We start from the raw sequence: 18,959 nt of genomic DNA on the forward strand, positions 1-18,959 counted from the left end.
ACAATCAAACTCCAGAAAGAAAAATGCTTTGTGACCAACACCACCAGCCTTTACAAACCCTGTCATCATATACATTGCAGCTGCTGGAGTGCAATAAAATGTTCCCCCACTCACATCAAAACAGGCAATTTTACTCCCAGGCACTCATTAGCTTCCAGAAATACACTGTCTCCAGAGCACCGTAAGAATAAGGCAAAGCCTATGACATGATTTTGGAAAGGTATAATCAGAGGAATTGTAAGCATAGTAGCAGTTGTATTAGGTCAGACTAAAGGTCCACTTAGCACTTCATCCCATCTGACAGCAGTCAAATGCAGAAGCTTTGGGAACATGTACAAAGCTGGACTAGCCAATAAAATACTCTCCCTTTTATGCAAGCCAAACCCACGGTATATCTTGCAACACAAGCTTCTTTCTCAGGCTGTTGGATCCAGCATGATATATTTTCCTCTAACAAATACCATAAACATAAATTACTCTTTATCCACATCTGAGTAACAGGATTGAAAAAAAGGGGGAGAAGGGGAAAAGAAAAATAAAAAGAATACACACCTATGCATTAACTTTCCAGGGGCTTCATTCACAAGGACTCCATTTTCTACAGGCTTTCCTTCTTTTGTAGATGGACTATTTGTATCTGAGGGGATGAAAAAGTAAACATGAAAATGGTACAACAAAGAGACACAGGGATTTTATTTCCAGCCTAAACGACTGATGCAGTCCTGATGTGCAAACAAAGCAGGGAACACAGGTGTTTACAGACACTAACAGAAAATTGACCAGGTGAACGAATAAGTTTAGTTCTACCCCCAACAGGATTCACTGCCAAGACAGGGAACATTTTTTTTTTCTACTAAATGTAGGTCAGTAATAATAATGTAATATAATTATGAGGACATACTTTATGTTAAAGCATGCAATACCAAGTCACATGTGACTCACTCCATGGAAAAAACCCCAACACTCCAACCACTCTGTTGCAAAGCACATCTTTTACACAGTTAATTACAAATTATTTTCAATTTAAACTGCAATGAGAAGACATTCTAGTAAATGATGGAGCAAAGTTGTAAGAACAGCAGGCATGTGCAAAGTTAAGCAGGAAGAAATGTGCAAAAGCCTGGTGTTTTAGGCAACTATAGGAATCAGATTAATTTAAGCAAGAGATCTTTCCATGAATTGTTATCCCACAACATCCCCCCTGTACCAAGATGCAGTACACACAAAACAATTGCCCAAAAAACTTCATAAAACCTGTCAGCTTAAATTTAGAGCCATTTAAATCAGTGTTATACAGCACCACAAGTAAAACTTCTCAGTTCAGGTTAAGTTATAATTTTCCTCATAAAAACCAAACAACTGACTCCTAAAAAATTACCTGTCAAGTAAATGGAACTTTATTTTCATGTATGAAATTTAATTTGGAATTTGTAACACAGAATTTTGCATTTTAAAGGGTGTATGCATCATTTATGCAAACAAAGACACCCATCTGCATCTATTCAAAAGATATTTAGGAAGAATTGTGGAGATCTAGAGTCTGAAATTTTCATGTTCTTACAGTAAAGCAAAATATATCCATAAAATAGTACGTGTGGACTGCTTGAACATAGAGCTGTTCCCTCCTGTCTGCAAACTGAATATTGGTTCATTACCCTAAAAACCCAAAGTTAAATTGTTCAGCATGATCTTAAGCATAAAAACAGCAGAAAGTGTGAAAAAGTGAAAAGTTCAATTATTTAGTTCTTACTGATATGAGCAAACCAAGATGGGACTGGTTATTTTAAGCATTTGACAGCATTTGTTTTGAAAGGTTCCCATATGAAAACCAGCAAGCATTCCAGCATCATATTGCTTTAGAACATCACTGAAATTCCAAACCCACATGAAGAAAACAAAACCACAAATAAACCTCCCTCCCCTAACAGCTCTTACATTTGATTTTATGTTGTAGGCTACAAAGATTTCTTGCTTATACTGCATTTAGCTCTTGAGAACAAAAAATGCTCAAGACTGCAACAGTAAATCTGGCATATGCACTTGGGGTATAAGCCCACTAATGAGGGCTCTGTTGAAAAATGTGTCCAGAAATTATATAAGGGAACAGTTGTGAAGTACTGAACACACATATGAGAACAAAAGGGACCCTCAGGACTCAGTCCTGAATGATGCCTCCCTGGGTACACTCACTACACTCCCAGGTCCACGGTGTACTTTAAATTTTATTTAAAGCTTCCTCATGGAAGCGTTTGAGATAAAGAACTGCTGCTTGAGTTACCTACAAGTTGCCACACCAACTGCTGTAGCTCACACAAACAAGTACCATGCAAACCATGCATATAACTTCTATTGTGCAGATAAAATTCTTCTAATAATGACTCAATCTCTTGTAAATAAACTGCAACTACTCATATTACTCCAGCATAAGCACTGATATAAAGCCACATGGCAAAAGAGCAGTTACCTGTTTCCAGAGGTTGCATCGTTCCTTCTAATGAAAGATCTGACTCTAAAAGCACACATAATTAACTTCTCCAGAACACACTCAACCATTTTCAATCTTTACAACAATGCATTCAAGAAGAATAACCTAAACCACAAAACCATAGATGCCCAGGGCAGAATCAAATTTGCTGAAATGGACCTATTTTTAATCCCAAGCCTCGTGCATAGTTTTCCCACACACAAAAGAAACCCCATGAAGCTGAGGATGAGAAAGGCAGCAGTAGAGCATACAGAAAGAGGTAACCCTCAGGAATCCCAACGGGAGAGAAAGGCTGGAAGGCAACGGAGAGCAGAATTGCAGCCAAACCTCAGAGACTGGGTAGGAGGAGAGGCTCTCCCACCCCTGCAGGAGCAGACATATTCCAGCCAGAAAGCCCCAATCCAGTGTTTTCAGACTGCCAACACATAGCTTCAGGCACAAGGGAGTCTCCCTTTTTAAGTGGGTGTGCAGATACCCTCCAGCTATCTCAGACTGACTCCAAGATCCTGTGATTCTGAATAATAGTGACCTTTTACATATTTGATAAATATTAGTATTATCCCTGTGAATCAGACAAATAATGCTCCTATTTTCACTTTTTACCATTGGCAGAAGATCACTGTACCAAAACTGATAAACAACCTTGCTGCAAATAGGCCAACCCTGTGATACAGCAAAATCCCCTCAGATCACCAGAGTCATAATGAAGTTAGAAATCCCCTTTAGGAGACAACTGCAGAGAAACATGGCAAAAGATAAAGCACTGGCTCACTCTCCAAAAGAAGATTCAGTATTTAAATGGAAAAATAAAGTAACTTAGTTTAGTGTAAAGGACTTCAAAACTTACTTTTCCACACTTGGGAAAAAGAGGAGACAAAGATTAGGAGAACAAGGCTATTAAATGAGGCAAATCTTTGTATAAGTCAACTTGCTAACTGCCTAGGCAAGTGCAGAGAGTTAATCTGTCTCTGAAAATTGCACACACCGAAGAAGCCACAAGTCTGACTGTCCCCAAAGCAGTTATAGAAGCACCTACAGAAAATACACACAAGTTAACCTGATTATGCTTCCACAGTCTCTTCCCACAGTGGTTTTCACAGTGGGAGACCCCACCTGCTCAGTACTTGCTGTGAACAATGTCCACCCAAACCAGCACCCCAGTCTGCAGAGTGACAACTGACACTACCAAGAGACCTTTCTAAGAGGAATGCCATCCCACAGCAGGGCACCCTGAGCTTCAGACTCAAGATGACAGACCATCCCCAAATCCAACTCCCCACGACAGGGAGTCAGAAAAAGATGCCACCTTGCACGTCCAGGAAACAAACTCTGCCCATTCACAGCCTCCAAGGGCAGTTTGTGTTGCCAGCCTGGATAGCAGAGCTGGCAACACAAGACAGATCATCACAGCCCTCGCAAAAGGAACTCTGAGATGAGTATCAGGTGCAGCCCCTTGCCAAAGGCAGCCATTCAACACATCTTGAACACTTTACAGCTGCATCAGTGCAGCAAAATGCAGCATTTCAGTTTTGTCTGTGACGGGCACACAAGGAATACACCATGAACTGCCTGTGTTTTCCCTCTAGGGAATGGGAGGGAATCAATGTTTTTTCGAATGGAAGATGAAGCAAAAAGCAGGCTCAGTCCCTTCCTTGCTCTGGAGAGTCTGCTCTTAAGCACTAGGGCTGAAGACATTTGCTACCAAACAGGCCTCAAGCAATGTCAACAACTTAACCCCAGCCAGCACAGTGCACACACCCCTCAGACTTCTCAGCATGAGCATATGGAGGAGCATCAGGAAATCACCGTAGGTGAGCCACTGAAGAAAACAGGCTGGAGGCAAGAGCCTGAGTTCCCTTATTAAAATCCAATACTGCAACTGTCTGCAGATTTAAAAAAAAATAATCTGAAGTATATTCCTCTATCAGTGCAGCTGTTTTGTGAAGCAGAAGCAGGAGTCAAGGACATCAGCTAGAAAATTGAGCTGTTGCTTCCTCCTCCCTGTCCCCAAAGGAATAATGTGCATAAAGAAGACACATCCTAACAGAGACAGGAAGAGTGTATAAACCCCAGCTGGCCTTTATGCAGTCTCATAAACATCTGTTTTTTTCACTGAGAGGGATTTTACTACAGATCTGTTACACATTTTGCTAAATTTTAAGAAAGAATGTGTGTTTAATCTCACAACCTTGAATGCCCTTAAAGATATAAGCACCTCTACCTATAGGTAATCACAAGGTAATTTAACTTCCCTTCCACTACTACTATTTTTCCTCTAACATGACAGACATCAACTTATCCCAAGATAAGCTTACCACTGTTCTCCATGCTTTGTTCAGTATTAGCATATGTACGAAGAAACTCAGCAAAAGCCCCATCTTGCTCCAGCAGCTCCTGGTAGGAGCCCATCTCAGAGATTTCTCCATCAGTCATTACCAGAATTGTATCCATTTGAGGCAGATAGTTGATTGCATGGGTTACCAAAAGCCGAGTCTAAATAGCAAAAGAAAAAAAAAAAATTTTCAAACATCTCAAATTAGTAAATACCATGGTTGAACTACTGCTCTTACTGCTTGAATTATGTTTATAAACACAGTAATAACAAGGGACAGGGATGTGCCATTTTTAAGAAAAAATGCTGTCCTTGTCCTGATTTTTCCATTGAATAATTTTGAATTACAGAAACTAGAGCACCTTTCATTATAAAAATCTTAGTGTTTTATAAAACTCCTCTCAAAATCATAGAAGCATCCTTTCATTTTTCAGATGTTAAAAACAAAAGCCTGAATATGCAACTTAACAAACTTGGAATCATTTAAACTCAGTCAAGAAAAAGAAAAAGCATTCTCTAGAGACTAGTATTCATTATGACATACTTTATTTTTCAGGATTCCTTTTGGTCCAATAACTTTTTCAAAAATATGTTTCCCAACATGAGCATCAACAGCTGATAAAGGATCATCAAGCAAATACACATCTGCATTACAGTAAACTGCCCGAGCAAGACTGACTCGCTGTTTCTGTCCTCCAGACAAATTCACACCCTGGGGAAACAAGAAAATAGGATCCTTTATTTACAGCTGAAAAGAGATGTCTTGCTACAGCTTATGAAAGACACAAGTCATAGGTGGTTTATTCAAATCAGAAGAATTTCAGCATTGTATGAAACAGATCTCCACAAATAATTTCCCTACCACAATAGCATAAGCAATCAGTCAAAATCCTCTTGGAAGGAAGCACATATATTATGTTCTCACTGTCAGGGAAGGGTTAGCCAAAAAAGTGTTGCTAGTCTTGTAAAGCAATTAACCCTGACCAACCTACCTTTGTACATTGAGGAGCTACCTTTCTTCTCAGCTGTATTTCTGCACTGCTGCCTATGATTTAATGAACAAACTCTGTCCACACTCTGCAGCCTGGCTGGCCTGCTGACCAATAAGGAAGATAAAGCTGCCCCCTTTGGTGAATCTGGGGCTGTCAGTTATTTGTATAGCTGAGAGCTATATCCACCTCTAACTAGTCAGCAGGGAAAGTACATATCCCAGACTTCAGGAGAGCCCCAGCTGAGCAGAATGTCCAGCAGCCACATACACATGCTCTGTCATGGTCGCGGGAAGGGGACACCCGGTCCTGCTTCCATAGCACAGCACTGTAACTTTCCAAATCCCACACCACACATACTTTTGCAACCAAGGGCCAGTTTTGGGATGGTGGTTGTTTTTGCGTTTGTGTTTTGGATTTTTTGGGAGGGGTTGGTGTTGGAGGGAATGATTGCTTGTTCTTAAGGAAGCTGAAGTGTTCAGAAGATTCTTCTCTTGCTGTTATTATACATTTCTCTGCTCTACCACCATGGCAACTTAGAGACAACTAAAAACTGTCATTGTAAGATGCTTTTGCATTTGTAATTGAGGACTGGTTTCCTCCCATTTGAGGCTTAAAGATGTGGAAAATACACTGTACCATCTGCCTCTTATTCCAGAGGATTTCTACTCTGAATGTTTTAATTCAATACGACTTAGAGATAAAGCAGAATGAAAGTCCTACAGCCTTAACTACAAGCAGTAGCACTGTTATGGTAGAGCGGGTATTCAAATACCTTTTCTCCTATTTCTGTTTTGTCTCCTGAAGGAAGAATCTCTATATCAGGCAGCAGAGCACAGGCCTCAATCACACGCTTGTACCGGCTCTCATTCATCTCCCTTCCAAAGATAATGTTATCTTCCAGAGTTGCATTTTGGACCCAGGCTTGCTGAGGAACGTAGGCTACAGACCCCTGCAAGAAAAATAAAGTTCCTTATTTAGTACTTTAGACTAAGAGTCTGCACACAGAGTCAAAGCACAGCACGGCTTTGCGAGGCAGGCAGTGCTAATCACCTCACAAATTGCCTACGGTCATTTCAAAACTGTACAAAGTAGTTCTTGGGCTACCACCTCCTCCAAAATGTTAGTTTTATAATCCTCTCTGTAAGGGAACGTAACAAAGTGCATTGGTAGAAAATAAAGGACTTCAAACAAAATAGGATTAACATAAACCTGGAGGAAACATTTGTTTAGACAATGTTTGTACAAATTACTGAATGTCAAAAGTCATTAGTTCTTTCATATAGTTATAAATTACGTTCTTCATAAAACAATTTAATCTGGAATGCAAGTGTTTAACAAATGCACCCTGCCAAGAGATTTCTGCAGAAAGCACAGGAAGTTGTTTTCATATAAAGGTCACTTCAAAGAAAGAGATTGAGATAATGCAAAGTATTTCTGCCTTCTTTTTCTCCACTATAGTTAGTGATTCAAATCTCACCTACTTTGTTTTTCCCCAGCAATTCTGGAGGTCACCAAACCTACAGTTTGCAATACATTTGTATGGAAAGAAAATTATTTTAAGAGCAAAACATTACAGCAGCAGCAAAATACAAACCAAGGACTTTTCACTTATTTATTTATCTACTTCCAGGTCATTTTTCCTCTGGGAGCTCTGTGCAACTCTGATGTCTAGGAAAGTGCAAACTGCAACAGCAGCTTTTCCCATGTTTGGGTATCTGGGTGCACCCTCTCTCCTTGTAATTCTCTGATGTCTAAGAAGGTATGACCCAATGCTGCTGTTCCTCAGGCTGGAGTAAAATAGGGTTTCCTCAACTCACACCCAGCTGGCAACGAGACTCACCAGAATACTTATCTTAGAAACCTTCATTGTTCTATTTGTCTAAATCTGAAACCACAGATTTGGATGTTGTTGGGTCCAGGCTTAACAGGCAATTATACAAAGTGCAGGCTAAGGCACATACATGGCTTGCCAGGAAATCAGGCTAAAAAGTGCATTCATTTGAAAGGCTGTCTCTTTCCCCCTTCACACCTCTCAGAAATCTAGATAGAACCCCTCTGGCAACACGCACAAACAGCTGAACAATTCTTCAGACATATCACACCTTGACAACCACGTAGCCTTCCTTCTTGTCCATCTCCCCCAGTAATGCAGACAGCAGTGAAGACTTTCCACAGCCAACCTGACCAACAACAGCCACCAAGGAGCCTTCAGGAACAGTGAAATTAATGCTGAAATAAAGTGCACATAATTCAGCCTTGCTTGCTGGCACATCCCAGTAGTTAAACAGTCAATTGAATTGCCCATATAAAACCAGATGCAACGTGAACACTCACTGCAAATACTGACACAGAACCAAACTGTAACTGTTTGAAAATGCAAACCTCTTATTCAGAAAGCACCCAGTTCTTCTTATACTTAGAACATAGCGTTAAAATATGTAATTAGTAAAAAGAGGAAGAAAAAAGTAAGAAAAAAAGCACTGAGAGTTCACCTTGCCAATATTTCTCTGAAATGCTCTGTGAACACAAACGTAAATACAAATGGATGCTTCCCAAGGAATATGCTATTTAAGTCCCAAGAAAGAGCAGCCAAAGTTAAGGAAGGGAACAGGGCACATGGAACACAGGGCTTGTAGCTGCATCAGCCCAGTTACTTTGTTAGTCATACCATGTGCAAGGTTCACCACTGGTTTTCTGCAGCACGGGAATCAAGAATGGCTACAGTTCAGCGAGAATCAGATTGTGAAAGGGAGACTGAGGAATCAGGCAAACATGAGGGACCAGGGATGATTCCAAGGGGCTGACCTGGCTGCATTCTCTAGATGGAGCTCACCCCATCTGCAGCAAACAGCAAGACCTTGAAATCCCTTGCAGTTTTCTCCTCTCCCATTACACCTCTTGTTACTCCCCTTTACATATTCCAGGCATGCAACACACCATAAATCTCTCCAGTTTATGAAGGCTCAATTTAAAAAAAAATATATAGAAGAGATATCATTTGTTTTATTTCTTTAAGGCAACAAACTCTTCTCCATATGTATTTTATAATTCAAATATAGATCATTTATGATGCAGCAATTTATGGGGTGGAATGAAGGGTACCAATTCTTACCTGTTCAGCAAAGGAGAATCAGTTTTGGACCAGCTAAATGTTGCATTCTTTACAACAATGCATCCTTCAGCTGCAAACAGAAAACTCATATTTATAAAAGTACCAATGAAAGGTGCATACATGCTCTGGATCATGCCACAGAAGTCAACCTAAATATGCATAGGCAGAGGTATAAAGCTGCTTTTCCAGAAGAACAACAACTCACTGCTTAGTAAAAAATTTGTGTTCTGCTTTTACTGGATCTAGTAAGACAGCAGAGGTTCCAAGGTTACAGTTATTCAGTAACCAGGAGGTACATGAATGTCAACCACACAGAGATAGCAACTAATTCAGCTGCATCCTCCTTTATCCAGCACTGCTATGTCAGTTCAAGAAACCAGCAGCCTCCATCTGACTTGTGTTTTAATGGAAGCATCAGCTAAACTGCCCATTTACCATGTCAAGCCAAGTTACTACAAGAATGATAGGCCAAATAAATCAAACTACCAAATAAAATACCTTTGACCAAAAATACTGCTCAGTGAAATGTCACATGGAAGTGGCATCTGTAGTTTTTTACAGCAACAACTCAAAATATAACACTTCTAATTCAACCAAGTATGCAATTAATACTGGTCTAGCTAAATATTTGCATAGGTGTGCAAGTACAACCCATTATGGACAAAAAAAACAACCCCAAACCTCACACTAAAGATTTGCAAGCAATTTATTCATGGCTATCAGCTGAGAAAGGGGAGGGGATATTCTCAAAAGAAAGATGAAGAGGGAAAAAAAAAAATACAGCAGATGACTTCTTACCAGAAAGCCAAGTGACTAAAATGATACAGAGCTCATTAACTGCCTGAGAGGGAGTGGTACAGTGGCTTTGTAAAGAGGAAGTAACAAAATTTATTTAGAAATTACTGACACAGCTAAAGTCAAGTTTTGCTTTGGACACAGGAATTGTGGAGAGGGAAGAAACTATCCGAGATGGAAGTAGAACCTTTATACAATTTTCCTTTTACAAACTCCCTTCTCTGCTGTCTAAAATATATCAGTGAAATCTTCCAAAAATGCAGTAAATTTTCTATAGAAATCAAAAGAAACCACCCAAAACCTGTACACACTGATTTTCAGCAGGCAAAGAAGCTCACCCTCTGTCGTGGGACCCCTGATTATGCTGTCTGGATCTAACTCTTCATGAGACAGGAACACCCTAAGGCGCTTCAAGGAGACACTGGCCTGCATGGAAAAGGGATATAAAACTATCATATATAGTCTGCTCATTACATTTAAGAGCTCATTATTTTGCACCACATATACATTACACATTATTACGCACTCCTAATCCCTCCTTAAATCCACTGCATAGTTGCTTGGACAGTCATCAAGCTCACACTTCCCAAACCACAAGAACCATGACTGATTTCAGGAACATCCATCCGCCACAACCAGGATTGATAATTTTGCTTGCACTGCACTTAACACAGGAACTGCAAAGCTTTCTTTCTGAGGTGGCTGAATTTCACCAATGGACATTCTCTAAGCATGGGAATATAATCTTTCCACCCAGGGCCTACTTCTGCACAGAAACACCTGTTAATGACTGAAGTCTTACTTCCACTATGTTGCTGATAACCATAGGAAGCATGTTCAGTGGAAACCTGAGGATGTTGAATAATGCCAGAGAAACAAACGCCTTCTGAGCATCCAAGATGTTGTTCTTGTTTATGGTGACGTACACAGAAAACGTGGACAAGGCAACCTGAAAACAAAGGGCAAAGGTTACAGTTGGGGTAACATGTCTGAAAGCCACCAAATCAGGAGTACACAGTCTGACAACTGCAATCAGAGGACTACAAATCAAAGAAAGAGGAATGTTCAGGTAACTTCTTCATTCCTGATAACAGTTTTTGCAAAACAAACATTTGATTTAAATCTATTGTTGTAAAAAGAAGTTGATGGCTCCCCTTGGAAAACTGTTAAGTGCTAAGTGCTAACTTCCTTCACATAGCAAGGGTGAAACCACAAATATCCCAGGCTATTTGTGGTCACACTGCAGGAGAAAGGAAGGAGAGAAACGATCACTGGTCTTTCTTCCTGCTCTGTTTCAGTTTTAAGGCACTCCTTGTAGTACCAGATACTGGATCAGTAACATTTATAGACAGAAAAGTTAGAAACACCCCGATGCTAACATGTTTTGTATTTTGTAGAGACTACCACAACCCTAGATTTCCAAATACAGCTCACTTTATCATGGACAGACTGTTTTCCAGGAAACCTGAAACTGCATTACAAACATGAAGCCTTATAGTAATTAAGCTTTTCTGTTGTGAATTAAGTTTCATGCTGAGCAAAAAATTACATCGAACCACTGTTATTATCAGTCATAAGCTATAATTCCAAAAACCTATATACTTATCTTTTTTAAAATATGTTGAATAAATTATAGTAACATTCTGAAGTAAAACTAGATGTTCACTTTCAGATCTATTCCCTTCATAGCTTTTTTTTCCATGGTAGCCCCACTCACACCTCAGTATATCACAAGATCCAGAAACTGTTTCCAAAAGACTGCCAATTAAAACAAGAAAGAAATCAAGGCAGACAAACCTTTGGCACCCCCCCTCCTAAAAGACTTGAAACAATTAGCCCTCCACTTAAGGAGCCCTCTCATCTAAGCACAGCATCCACTGAAGACATGAGTACTTCTGCTCACTGCGAGGTGACTGCTGTGAAGACATGTATTGTTCTTGGTGCAGCGGCTGACTCAGCTGTGCCTGGTACAGTAGCTTGTTTGTACAGTCCTCAGTTTGGACAACCACATCCCAGGGAGAAAGCCCTCCAGTGCAGATCAAAAACAAGAAAGGGTCCAAAGAATAACCTCACACACAGCATGCCTGCACTCTTGTGTTACCGACAATTAGGCTGAAATACACCCTTATCAGCACACACAGCAGCAGGGGAGGTACTGCAAATAAATAGTTTCCTGACAGCATTATTAAAAGAGCCCTGGCCATGGAAACAGGAGAAACAGTACAGGATATAAAAGTTTTCAATGTCAAAAAGTGCTTTCAAGTAGGTACTCGCAACAATTCTTTAATCAGAAGTTCAGAAGAACATATGAAAAAAACAAAAATCCAAGAAATGAGATGCTGAACAACAGCCTTGTGTCTGATCGTGCCCCAGTGTCAAAACCCCCTGCAGAGCAGGATCACTGCCACAATGTGTGCTGGAACAGAGCTACACTTTAGGAGAATCTAACAGACTCCACAGAACAGCATTAAGGAGTCCACCTGCAGAGTTTTATTTAGAAATTTCATTTAATAATGTATTTATATTAAAATCATCTTAGACTTCTTTTAGAAAAGCATTCACTTAAGAATGCAGTTGATGCTTCCTACCCAGGGCAGTGCTTCTCTGCCTTTCATCATGCCCAAAACATAATGTAAACACTAAAAATGTTTGCAGGGAAGGAATCTGAGACTGGAAAGTACACTTAAACACCTTCAACTGGAACAGCACATATTTTATCCTAATGTAGTCATGGCTTTTATTTGCTTCTGCAGACAAGAGCAATGGCCCCTTGTTCTAATAGGGTCTGAAGCAATTTTGATGTGATCTCACCCTTCTCTCCCTTTTATTAGCTGAAATGTAAGCTAACCACAAACACAGTAGGGATGTTTCGCATATCAATGATTTCTTTTTTTTTAAATAGGAATTTGAAGCAATCCCAAGCTATGCAATGGCTTTACCTGCCCATATTGTTCTTAAAACAGATGATGAGAGAACCCTGGCCAGAGGTACTCCTGGCACACCATGTCCCCATTTGATCAAGGACTCTTATGTTAGGACCAGCTGCTCTCAAAGATGCTGAAATAAGGGATTTTTTACTCTGTCAGCCACAGCTCCCACCTGGAGGGTATCATGCACATCAGTGACCCCTTCTAACTCTGACCATACATTTAACCTTAGGTACCCCCAAGTACTCCACCAAAAATAATAGAGGGGATGCAGAGGAGGTTTGCATTTTCAAATACTTCAGCCATTAACTTCTAGAATGCATCTAACTCAGATGTCACTGAGTTTCAAAGAAAACAGTAGTGCCTTTTCATAGAGAAGTGAAGCCCTAAGTGTTCAGTGCCCCACCACTTCAGAGGGCAATCTGACTCTTCCACTCATTAAAACACAAAACCAAAAGAAGTCCTCAAGTAATGCCTTGGAAAGCACCATCCCAAAAAGGAGAGAAGACTTCTAGATTTGTTTCACTTACCAAAAAAGGAGCACAAACCCAAGTGAAGGTTGCCATTGCAGCAAGGTAAGCAGATTTTTTTAGGACTTGAAGTTCTTTCTGTCTGATCTCTAATACCTTCTCTCTGAAGGCTAATTCCCAAGCATAAAGTTTCAGAACTTTAATCCCATTGAGAATTTCATTCATCAGCTTAATTCTGTTGTCTTTGCTCTTCATTTGAGCCACCTAAAAACAACATTGCAAAAAATAATTAACAGAGTACAATACTTGGCAGAGCCTCAAAGTCCTGAGCTTTGTATTTTGCAATGGCAAATTTACCTCATTATCATCAAAAGCTTACTAGCTTCCCAAGCAGGAAATCTGAGGTACTATCTGAACAAACAAATATGCAGAATTAACAAGACGTTTTAAACCAATTAAAAGAATACTTCACCCGACTGAAAAGCCAAACCAAGATCAAAACAGCTGTGGCACTGGTTTAAGTGTGATTAACCCTGCATCAGGGAGCCCTGGGACTCAGGTTCCTCAGAGGTACAATATGTAGTTAAAAAATAAGCCCCTATAACCAAGCATTAGTGATGCATAGTTTTTATCTAACCTTAGACCAAACTGCATTTTGCCTCCTCTTCAGCCCTATCCATAGCTTTCTGATGGTGCACTAAGGGAAAAAGCTTTCCATTCAGCCATAAGAAGCCAGGCCATTCATCATACATTTCAGAGTTTTCATCTTCATAAAGTATTTCAATGAGGGCAGTGCAGAGCTGAAGTGATGTTATGACTCAGCACTGTGCAGCCAGCAGACTGCACTGGTACAGCTATCCCAGACAGCTGTCACCAGTGACAGTGTGCTGTGACATGCCAGATATTCCCTACTTCTCCCATGCAGGAACCAAATGCTCCAGTTTGTTCTGATGAACGTATAGAGCTAAAAGGTTTCACTTCAATATAACAATCTCCACTGACACGCAGTAAATTCAGTAAGTAGTGAAGTCAACAGAAAGCACATGGTGGGGCTGTTGGAAGTAGTTTTTGCAGTAGAAAACTTTAACACTGCAACCACCATTCTGAAAAGATGAATATTTCATTCATTCAGGTTCATTAGGTAGACAGTAGTTTATGTTTGCACTTTAGGCAGCAACTTAAAAACTGAACTAATTCCAATTCCATCATTGGACATCTCACAAAGATGGCCAAAATGCTACCTTGGCCTTCACTATTGCAAATTTAGATCATTATACACAGATATGTTGCAAGGCTGAAAAATACATGAGTTTGTTTATTCTGCATACATAACACCTCTGACCTTTCTTTCCCTTCCCTTTTTGTAAGGGATAAATAGTGGGATGGGGAAAAAAAAATAAAAGGACAAATCTCAAGGAGCAAGTCAAAGAACAGAACACGTTTCTTACAAGCACTGTCACATGTATAAAGGTTCTAACCTGATAGGTTTTTGTCTTCATTGCCATCACAGCATTTATTGGAACCAGAAGGATCATGACAGCCACTCCTGCCAGCACCGAAGGACCTAAATTCTGAAAAGTACTTAATTGTAAACATTTATTCAAACTCATTCTTAAAATCTTGAATCAAACCGCCACATATGCTACAGAAAAGCATTCTGAAATAGTTTTTCAACCTCTTCTTCCCTTTTCAAGAACAGCTTAGGGGAAGATAAGGATCAAGTAGGAGCTTAGGTTAAACGATTATATGCTTTGATTTTTGAAACAAATATACATATACAGCCCCCATACAGAGATACATGTAGATCAAGCTCTCTCCAAAGAGATATCTCTACACCCATATACAATGATCTTTTAATGTTTTCCAGTTTTTGCTGGTTTGCCTGTTCTTCTGAAGTAGAGATTCATGAAGAGTCAGCCTGGTGACACCTCACACGGCGACTCTGAGTACAGAGCCAAGACCACTTTTATTTAAATCAAGTGACAAGTGGGATACTACAGGTATTGCAGTCTCCCAAAAGGTCCCACCTGCAGCCCTCCCATATGCACTCAGATGCCCAAATTCAGAACCTCCTGCCTTCCTTCTTGATAGCAGTGACAAAAGCAGTTCTGAATGGCTCTAAATAAACAGCATTTTCCCCACACTGCTCTAACCCTCCAGTGGTCTGAGCAACAGCTGTCTGTAGTCACAGAATCATAGGAAGCAGCACGTTGCCAAAGTCAAAACAGGAAACAACACACAGTACTCACCTGCCACAGTAAGTACAGTGCTAATATCACCTGGAAAGGTGCAGACCAAATCATATTTATATAGGTAGCCAAATCCATGAATCTCTGAGCATCCACAGACATTAGATTCACAATCTCACCCACAGTTGAAGTCTTTCTAGCAGAATTCGTGATAACAAGTGCCTAGGTGCAGATAAAAAATAAAAACAAGACAACATGATGACTTATTTGCATTTTCTCCACAGAATTCAACTGCTTTAGAGATTCTTCTTTAAAATTACAAGCAATCATATTCCTGCTTCATATTCTGTTTACCCTGTATGTTTCACAAAATGTAAGTTGTACAGTTTGAAGCAAGCAGCTAAGCGAGGTTTAAGGTGATAGTCAATAAGCCATCTTTGAGGGATATCATCTGCTTATTTTGTTTAGTGGTTTTGTGTAAGACTTGGAATCTTCATTTCTTGTAACACATTTTTCTCACATAGAGCTATCAGTCCACAGCTTTCTAAAATGTTCCAGCTAAGGTGAGGTGGCACTGCTGCTAAGTCCCAAATGAAGCTGTAAATGTAGGTGCATCTTAATTTTCCTGCACAAACTGAACCATTGCACACCCCTAGTCTAAATGAGACAAGATTTCTTGTTTGGCAGTGGGAAAAAGAGAGTTAACTAGTAAATTAGAAGACTGCCCTAGCTTAAAGGCTTTTATTTATAAATTAGATACTGTCTTATTTCTATTAAGAGTTAGGAATCAGCATACCAGAGTCTCATAACTAATAATTGAGACTTAAGTGATGCATTCTCACAGTCACAGACAGGTACTGTATATTTATAGAAACACCTACCTTTCGATAAATTACACCAACAATAGCTGTTTTGAGCCTCATTCCAGTTACAAAGCAAATATGAAAATACTGGTGAAGAATCAGTGTCTGAAGACAGGCACAAACAAACAGCAGCACTGTATAAAAGTAGCCTTGCCAGTCTGGGGCAGCTTTGTTATTTACAAAGTTGAGTAGCAACCTGTGGAGAGAGAAATTAATTCTCTTGGTAGATGCAAAACAAAATCAGATGTCACGGTCACAACCTTAGATTATTTCAATCACTGTACAGGTCATGCCAGCACCTAAAGTACCAAACTTAGATAAAACACTTAAGCAAACTTCTTAGAAACTGGAGATCATTTTATATGAGCACACACTCCCTCCCTCAAGGTACTAATTTGAAACATAAAGTATCACGTAGCTTACACATATAGCATTCTCTTGGAGCTACACTAAAAAGTCTCATGTTTCCTCCAGCTAAAATACAACCACTTACAGTTGCTTTACTTCTTATCACCTTAAAGCAATACAACTCTCCCAGCCCCTTAGCTCTCTGGCTTCACATACTGTGATGGGTAGTCCCAAAATAATTACAGGTTAGAATTTAATAAACTCTCCTGCTATTGTTGATGATATTCCTGCCTGGCTTTCTAGTGTTGAAAAGGAACATAAGAAGTCAAAAATTTATTGCATGATGTTATAACTTGAAAACTAATGGACCAAAATCATCTTTGTTCGTGGTCTCTCACTTGCATTATATCTCTTTCCCATTTAATCAGCTGAAGACAAAGCAGCCTGAGGAGTGAAATACCAGAGTGTTTTAAATTCTGTTCACATACTTTTAATACAATAACAAAGTATATAGGTCTTACTTCAGAATTTCCGGGCCTGCAAACATCAAGAGATCATGTGCGGCTTTAAACAGGAAACTCATGAGAAAATATGGTCCAAAGGTTTTATATAACACCTTGAATAAAGATGCTTCAGAGCTCTTCTGAGATGGTTTTATAATTAAAGCTTCAGCCTCTTCTGTCACATCACCATTTGAGTCGCTTGATTTTTGCTGCTTTTTGGGTGCATATAACATGTCTACTGGTTGCCTGAAATAACAGCAGGTACATAATGTAGCCTTTATTCAAGTATAAAGCCGAGTGGAAAAATGTACACTATACAAACGAGATGTTTATGAGCTGCTTATTATGACTCTCAATAGTTTAAATCTGGGTTTTAACATTTTTAATCATGCAACCATAACTAAATGAACTGGCCATTCAGAAATGGCCTTCTTTGCCTGGATGGGTAACATCCCTGTCAAATCTCTCCTACAGTTCTGCCCTGGGGAATGAGGAATAGGGCTCTAAATTGTGTTAAGCTTAAAGAGCAAAGGACATTATTATTCTAGAATCCAGTAGTGCTGAACATTCGTACCACCAGAGATAAAACACAAGTCACACTGATGCCAAAACATCCCCAATGCACACATTCTTTTTACACATCTGGCTTATGCCAAGCTACATACTCTGAACTTCTGAGGACAAGCTGTATATAAAAACATGCCGTGTAAGCAAGCATGTAATTTTCCTTCAATGAAAAGGTACTTCTATTTGCTGCAGTACAGGATGATGAAAGTAGGATGAAGAGTGCAGGCATGCAGTCTAATTTTAGTCATCTGGCTTAGATGCTCAGACTCCCTATATAGTCAAAGGAAAGTAATAAGCTTTTCACTTTTATACCCTGAACCACCCTCCTGAGGCTTTGGCAACTACAGAGGGAGCCCAAGCTCCCTAATTACATGACTGAAGTTTGTGTGAAAACATTCCCTCCCCAGGACAAGAAACACACATCAAAAGTCAGAGTAATAAGGTTTGGATCACAAAAAACTAAGGGGAAGTTGATGAAGCTGTTCATAAAGAAGAAACACACCACCCTACTTGGTTCCTGTTCTGTGTGCACTTAAGGACAAATCCAGGCCGCCACATGGGCCTTACAAAAGCAGGTTTGATAACAAATGACAAACAGTTCTAAAGAGAGTTTGAGAAACTTGAGTTTTTAAACCTCTGTGTCTTAGGAGAACTGACAGCCAGGATAACTGAACTCACCTCTTGGTCTTTGACCACTCTTTTGCCCAATTTCGAGCCAAATCTGGCACTATTTGCTCTGATTTGTCATCTTTATTTAATGACCACAAATCCTTGGCTTCCAAAGGACTCCGATAACCCTGAATCATCAACCTGTATTAGAAAGAATAAGCAATACAAATTTAGGAACACTAGAGATGTGTGTGTAATATATATATATATGCCATAAGGCAGTGGTCCTTGCATCCAGCCCCAAAGCAGAGCCAGCTCTTCACAAAGATGCATGCAAGCATTGGGACCTATAACAACACAGGTCCAGATGCTAAAATATACATCTTCCTGTCTTTCCTGCAAGAATTAGACACCAAAACATCTAGGGATCCAGGAGATGCCACTGAATTCAAATTTCAGGGAAAATAAAAGAAAGGATGAAGTGATCTCATTTGAAAATCAGCCAGGAAATTAATACTCCCATGCCTACCAAGTTTCAAAATCTTTATTAGCTTTTAATTTCACAAAGCAATCCCTTTCATCTAACTTTCTGTTGGAACTCTGGCCAAGTACCAACCACAACTATACACCAGTGTTATTTTACATGTTTCTGTGCTTTAACTCATACAGCATAACTAAAACTAAGTTAATAGAAAAAAAAAGCCTCCTGGGCAAAAAGAGGTAACAGTTTTGAATGCCTTAGTTTCTAAACACAGTAGATAATTTCT

The 18,959-nt window shown here is 39.7% G+C and overlaps 1 protein-coding gene across 4 annotated transcripts in view; it reads right to left on the bottom strand.

Moving 5' to 3' along the window:
* The window catches only part of LOC113952608 (multidrug resistance-associated protein 1), a 50,120-nt gene that overhangs the window by 10,663 nt on the left and 20,498 nt on the right, over window positions 1-18,959 (bottom strand). For 2 of the 4 annotated variants that reach the window (XM_027654873.1, XM_027654872.1), the window contains exons 7-21: window positions 18,262-18,393; window positions 17,035-17,262; window positions 16,184-16,361; window positions 15,363-15,524; window positions 14,592-14,684; window positions 13,174-13,377; window positions 10,519-10,665; window positions 10,055-10,142; window positions 8,922-8,991; window positions 7,912-8,038; window positions 6,582-6,758; window positions 5,362-5,529; window positions 4,801-4,978; window positions 2,465-2,509; window positions 553-637 (exon numbers count right to left, since the gene is read on the bottom strand). In XM_027654873.1, coding sequence (XP_027510674.1) covers window positions 553-637; window positions 2,465-2,509; window positions 4,801-4,978; window positions 5,362-5,529; window positions 6,582-6,758; window positions 7,912-8,038; window positions 8,922-8,991; window positions 10,055-10,142; window positions 10,519-10,665; window positions 13,174-13,377; window positions 14,592-14,684; window positions 15,363-15,524; window positions 16,184-16,361; window positions 17,035-17,262; window positions 18,262-18,393 — 2,082 coding nt within the window. The remainder of the gene's footprint in view (window positions 1-552; window positions 638-2,464; window positions 2,510-4,800; window positions 4,979-5,361; window positions 5,530-6,581; window positions 6,759-7,911; window positions 8,039-8,921; window positions 8,992-10,054; window positions 10,143-10,518; window positions 10,666-13,173; window positions 13,378-14,591; window positions 14,685-15,362; window positions 15,525-16,183; window positions 16,362-17,034; window positions 17,263-18,261; window positions 18,394-18,959) is intronic. The other 2 variants (XM_027654875.1, XM_027654874.1) reach the window with 1 other exon arrangement.

This window comes from Corapipo altera, unplaced genomic scaffold (genome assembly GCF_003945725.1).
Source record: "Corapipo altera isolate COAL_440 unplaced genomic scaffold, ASM394572v1 98, whole genome shotgun sequence".
Taxonomy (NCBI): Eukaryota; Metazoa; Chordata; class Aves; order Passeriformes; family Pipridae; genus Corapipo; species Corapipo altera.